General features: G+C 38.3%; 1 protein-coding gene across 4 annotated transcripts in view; it reads left to right on the plus strand.

Annotated features, from left to right (window-relative positions):
- MACROD2 (MACRO domain containing 2) overlaps positions 1–6,029 on the plus strand; it is a 922,980-nt gene that overhangs the window by 643,342 nt on the left and 273,609 nt on the right. For all 4 annotated transcript variants that reach the window (XM_019472914.1, XM_019472915.1, XM_019472916.1 and 1 more), the window contains exon 7: positions 873–946. In XM_019472914.1, the coding sequence (XP_019328459.1) occupies positions 873–946 (74 nt within the window). The remainder of the gene's footprint in view (positions 1–872; positions 947–6,029) is intronic.

The raw sequence follows: 6,029 nt of genomic DNA on the forward strand, positions 1-6,029 counted from the left end.
CAAAGACTGTTCTATTAATCTAACCTACTGAGAGCTATTCATACAGCTTATGGGTTTTTATTTTTAAATCCTCACAAAAATGATTTGCTGCCCTCAAGTTAGGAATTTAAAGGAAAATTAAATTAAGGCTGCCTAAGTAATGAAAGCATCTTTAGATTTGATAGATAGAGACCATCAAAGCAAAAAGTCTGTATCCCTGGGAAGATTTCTGATATTGTTTAGTGCTGGGGGGAGTTACTATTGCTAGTATGTCATGCAACATCAGGCCTTAAATTCATACACTTATGCTTCATGAATTCCTTAATTTCCAAAGTTGTTCATTATGTTTTAGGTCATAAATTAAGAGATTTCTAACTCAGACGTTTCTGTCCTTATAAGGTCTATGGCATTGGGGTCATAGTGTTGTATAGTTCTGCTGACAGATGGATTAAAGCAAGAAAGCCTTAAGAAAGCCCTTATGCCTAAGAAATGTCTGAATTTTTCTTGCATGCCATGAAATGTAAGCCTAGTATTTGTTACTGTGATATATGTGTTATATTGTTGCCTGCCTAGTATGACACATGTATAGCTCTCTATTGTTTCTACTTCGCTTGAGCTGTGGAGCTTTTCTAACTGGAGTTTAAAAACAAACAAACAAAAAAACAAACAAACAAACAAAAAATCACTGGCCCTATTTTCAATTTGTTTAGCTGGGCAAAAAAAGTAATTGATGTTACCTAAAACCTTTATACAAATCTGTGAAGAAGGGACTTGACAACTGTAATCCCAAAATAGTCCAAAAAAAGCCAGGGGGGGGAATCCAGTTTTTTGTTTTCTTGTATGTATAGAAAAATATGTGCCTTTTATATATCTCTCATTTCTTCTGTCTTTAGGTTTTCCAAATGAGCCTGCTGCTGTCATTGCCCTTAACACTATTAAGGAATGGTTAAGCAAGAATCACAATGAGGTATGGAATAAAGTATAAATTTCCCAAATTTCTGTTCAAGATTATGGTCTTTGACTCCAAAACTGTGAAAAGAGTAGACAGAGGCTTGAGCCTCCAGGTCTTTTATTATTTATTATTTAGTCTTAAGACCAATGAAATCAGGTCAGGACAATATAGCCAGGGGAAGATTGTTATATTTAAAAGCTACACTGGAGTTGAAGGGAAATACCTTTGTTTGAAACCATACTGTGCATTTCCTGTGCGTTGTAATCTTTCCTGGCAAAGTAAAAGACTATTCTCTTCCTAAGCTGTTTCTGAGCGTCAGAGTTTTCATGCAATAATGAGGAGATTCTTGGAAAGGAAATGTATATAACAGTTGTCAGTGGAAACAGCCACCAAAGGTCAGTGGTGTTCCAGGGGTCACTTTACAGTAAAAAACTGTATGATAGTATTTTCTATTTTCATTAATTTTTTGTTTGCTTACAGTTAAGTGTTCATTTTCCCTGGAGCGCTCATGAGCGTCAGAGTTTTCATGCAATAATGAGGAGATTCTTGGAAAGGAAATGTATATAACAGTTGTCAGTGGAAACAGCCACCAAAGGTCAGTGGTGTTCCAGGGGTCACTTTACAGTAAAAAACTGTATGATAGTATTTTCTATTTTCATTAATTTTTTGTTTGCTTACAGTTAAGTGTTCATTTTCCCTGGAGCGCTCACTAAACATGTGCTATAACTGTGAATTTTTAACAGGACTGGTCGTCTTCCAGTGACAACATGATGGTGATTATTTTTACAAGACAAAAAAAATGCTTTCAACAGAAAGATCTCCGTATCCCCCTTTCTAGTTTTTGTCTTTCTCTGGTTTGAGTCCTTAGCAGGCTGATAGTTCCTAGTGTTGAATTGGAGACATGCAACTAAGAAGTGACAGAACAAATAAAATAATCATAATGTCTTAAACTGAAGATATGCCTGTTTCCTCATGATGGCAGCCAGCAGATTTCAGACAGCGAGAGTTGTTCAGTATTTTTGTCTGAAAATATTTAACAAAGCGTCCAATGGAGAAGCACTGGGTACAGGGACATAATTAGTAGTATTTTTCCTCTAGCAATATATTCAGGGGGCCTTTTTGTCACGAGAATCTGATACGTGTGGGTATGAATTTAGTTTTATGTGGTTTGGTTTTTTTACCAACTTTGAATTGAAAGGAATTTCAATGATGTTTGAGATTTGAATGGTATAGAGGGTATGAATTTAGCAGTTTTATGTGGTTTGGTTTTTTTACCAGCTTTGAATTGAAAGGAATTTCAATGATGTTGAGATTTGAATGGTAGGTTGAGGTTTTCAAGCCTGAAGGTACACTAAGGAGCGTGTACATGTTCGGACGCTGGTTCTTTGTAGCACTGAGCACTTGGTAGCTTCCTGTGACTTAAAGATCTGAGCAGTGAAGCAGGAGTTTTGGATGGATGGCCTTCGTTAACACTCTAGGGGCCTAAGTGTCATCAGCCTAGCTCTAGGCTTATATTTTTGGGAATCTAGTATGTTAGTATGTAATTTTAACCCTTAAGTGTAGGGCTAGAACCTCTCTGTTTGCATTGCTTTGCCATCTTACAATTTCTCTTAGTTGCATTTTTACCGCATAATTTAAAAAATAGGCTAAAAAAATTTTTTGGCTCCAGAAGTAAGCTTTTCTTCCTCAAAAGCTGAGTATGTATTGTATATACACCCCTTAATTACTTTTGTCTTAGTGGTATTACAAGAAACCTGACTCCATTTGGTAGACTGCCTATCAAAAGTGTAGAAGTTTTCTCAATGAAAACTTTCTGAAGTATTTTGCTCTATGGTTCAGCCATTGCTTCTCAGCTATAAGACAACTTTCACTTTCAATACACTTTCATTCTTCCCTTTTTTCTCCTTTCTGTTCCTTCTCTGCTTCTGGCCTGGATACTCTGGTATGCCCTGCGTATCACCTTTCCCTCTTTCTTTTAAGTTAGTGTGTTGCTTCCATTTTTCTGGTTCCCTCCATAGACTTCAAGTGAGTTCCTCCCCTTGTCATCAGAAAGCTCCAGGTCTGTTTTGGAAGAAGACTTGAGGTTCATAGCAGATAGTGATTGAAGTGACAGCGTTTGTCATGTATGTTCAGGACTCTTATCTGAGTTATAATAATTTTTTATGTATTTTGACCTGTGTTTGCAAAACGCCACTGTATTTATGGTCCACACAGATTAGTGTAGACTATGAACACTGAATATGCATGATTCCTCCTTTCTCACTCTCTGTAACAAATTCCCTTCTAATTCTTGGCCTTCTTGGCTGCCTAGCTCTAAACCTCCTGTCTTACTCTCCACAAACTCCAATTTAATCTGAATTCTTTTTAAATAAGTAGCTGTAGCTTACAAAGTTTGGACAGTGAAAGGAGCCCAGGCTGTCCTGACTACAAAACAATTGTTAAAAATTATCCTACTGAGCTTACATCACAGATGTTTTTTGAATTTGGACTAGTATAGCTAGTAGTTGTTCTATTAAATGTTTCCTAACCCCCTGAATCCCAAACTCACCAAGTTGAGATCTCATGCTGTTTGATGCACTTGAAGACATACATGTGATGCATTTGATGCAATTACTACATATCAGTGAATATGACAATTCAGAGCTAATCCCCAAGAGCTTTTGTTAATTTTCGAAGGAAGCGGAGTACTAGGTTTCAGTCAAGATACATTTTGAGGGTCCAGTTATCCATAGCGTTGTACTTTCTTGTACAAAGCTTTCCCTCTTCGTAAGGTTTTTCTGCAATCTACTGGCTTGAATTTTAGACTATGGCATACTAGCATGTTTTACATGTCATAAATAGGTCAGCAGCAAAATAAAAATACTTAACAATTGTATTGAAGGTAGCAGGAACTTCTGCAGTGAAAGGGATCTTTGAGAAGCGTACAGTTGTTGGGTTGCTGTTGTTTAATGCGTATAGCAAGGTGAGCGTAGTTCATCTGTTTTAAATGAACTGACGTAGCTCTGTGCCGGGTGTCAATCTGATCCCTTTTGTATTGTGTACGCTTATTCCCTTGGATTAGAGTTTGGGCTTTGAGTAGTAATATTATACATCACCCAAACTTTTCCCAAAAGTAGCTCATCATACAGCAACAGAAATGAAAGGGACTTTCTGTGTCCCAACAGTATAGTCTCCTCTTACTGTGGATAACCATATGATATAGCCCTTTCTATAAGCTTCTGTCATAAAGATAGAGCAACTCGCACTACACCCACTGGATATTTAAATTCACATGTTCTAGTCAGTGAGCAAAACCTCTAACGATTTGCCATGAGGCCAGCTTTTCAGAGGGCTGCCCATGTTTCACTCCTGTTACCGCTAAGCAGAACCACTCCCCTGACACTGTGTGTGCTGTCAAAATGAGTCAGTGTGTCCTGCTAACAGCCTCTCCTGAACGAAAGAGGCCTCCTTCACTTGGCTGTGCCAGAGTTCAATGAATCAAGGTCAGCTTCTTCCCTTCATTCCTTCGCGTGCAATCTGCCTTGTCTTTGAGAAATCCTGTCCAGGTTCTGCTCCTTTAGTCCCAAAGATGCTTGGCAGCCAGTTATCCCCTTGGTAATGTTTGGTACTGGTTGTCCTAACTAAGATCTCAAACTCTTTGCACATAGAATGTGAATTGATTGAATGAATTCAAGAAGTTTTAGTGCAAGATAGAGACCAAAATGGTAGCCTGCTTCACTAGGAAGTTTGCCTACATTAAAATACACTTGGCTAAAACAGATAGGTGAATAAGATGGAAACCTGACAAATTTGTCTTTCATTGTGCTCTACAGCAGTAGTGTCTTATCTGCCTTCCTGCATCCCAGGGAACTGTGACAAATTTGTGAAAGATAAGGCAATATTGTTGTTTTCTCCTCTCTACCTTCCTGTAGTACTTCTCTCCTTTGATGCTATAATGAAGATTTTATCCACACTGATATTAATTCAAAATACAAATCAATCGGTGGCTATGTTCCTTAGCCTGGGGGCCTGAAAATAGAACCTAAATGACTCCATTCTTGCAAGATGTGTTAGTCCTATGAAGTTCTCTGTCATAGTGTTTACAAGAAAAGTGATTTGCATTTAATAAAAGGTTTTCTTATCCAAGTCCATTGTTGTGCTTGACCCCTCAGGTGTATGCATAAAAACTTATTAGCATGCTTAACTCCGATGTCGCTCAGATGAATGTCTCATTACCATGCAAATGGAGTTAGCTCCTTTCTGAGGTTAATTGTTACAAAGCAACACAGAGAGAGATCTATTGTAATTTACTGAACACGGAACACCAGTTAGGCAAGGCAACAGCCATCATAGTCTAGCAGCCTAAAACTTAACTACATAAAGTCCACTAGGGAAAAACAACAGTATTGTAAGTAATGGTTTGGGCGTAGTTGTATGTAACACATAGCACTGTTCTGGTCTTGAAATGCAAGTCTTAGTCAAACTAATTTCTGGCCATGTTTTACACCAAGGTCTGCTGACTGGCAGCCAGAGGGCAAATCTAGTTTAGAAACTGGTAAATGGTGTTATACTGTAAGCATAGAAATCCCTTGGAGCAAACTCACAAGAATGGCCACAGTCAGCAGTACTGGGTTAATTTACTGCAGACCACCTAGGCTATCTTTTTAGCAAACTGCGTTTTCGCATTTCACAAAGTGCTCTAAAGGTTTAATAGAATTCTTCAGAGTACAAAATAGAATTGGATCCCATCCTTTAGGGAATTATACACTGGGATTCATTTAAAAATGTACATTAAGCTCTTTGAACAGTTCAGAATGTTTCTTTCAGGGATAATTTGGCAAGGTTTAAGATATTGCCACCTGATTTCCCATAACGGTATCACAAAAGAATTGTGACACCTTTAAATACTGGATCCCCTACATTTTTGGGGGTGGTGGAGAGAGGTTCATGTTTGTTTGTTTGTTTGTTTGTTTGTTTGTTTGTTTTTTGTGGCGGGTAGAACAACCACCAGGAAAGTGCGATTGCAATGTGTGTTCCATTGGAATAACTGATTGTTGTGGTTTAACCCCAGCTGGCAGCTAAGCCACATGCAGCCGCTCGCTCGTTCCCCCGACGCGGG

Source organism: Aptenodytes forsteri, unplaced genomic scaffold, assembly GCF_000699145.1.
Source record: "Aptenodytes forsteri isolate BGI_AS27 unplaced genomic scaffold, ASM69914v1 Scaffold5, whole genome shotgun sequence".
Lineage (NCBI taxonomy): Eukaryota > Metazoa > Chordata > Aves > Sphenisciformes > Spheniscidae > Aptenodytes > Aptenodytes forsteri.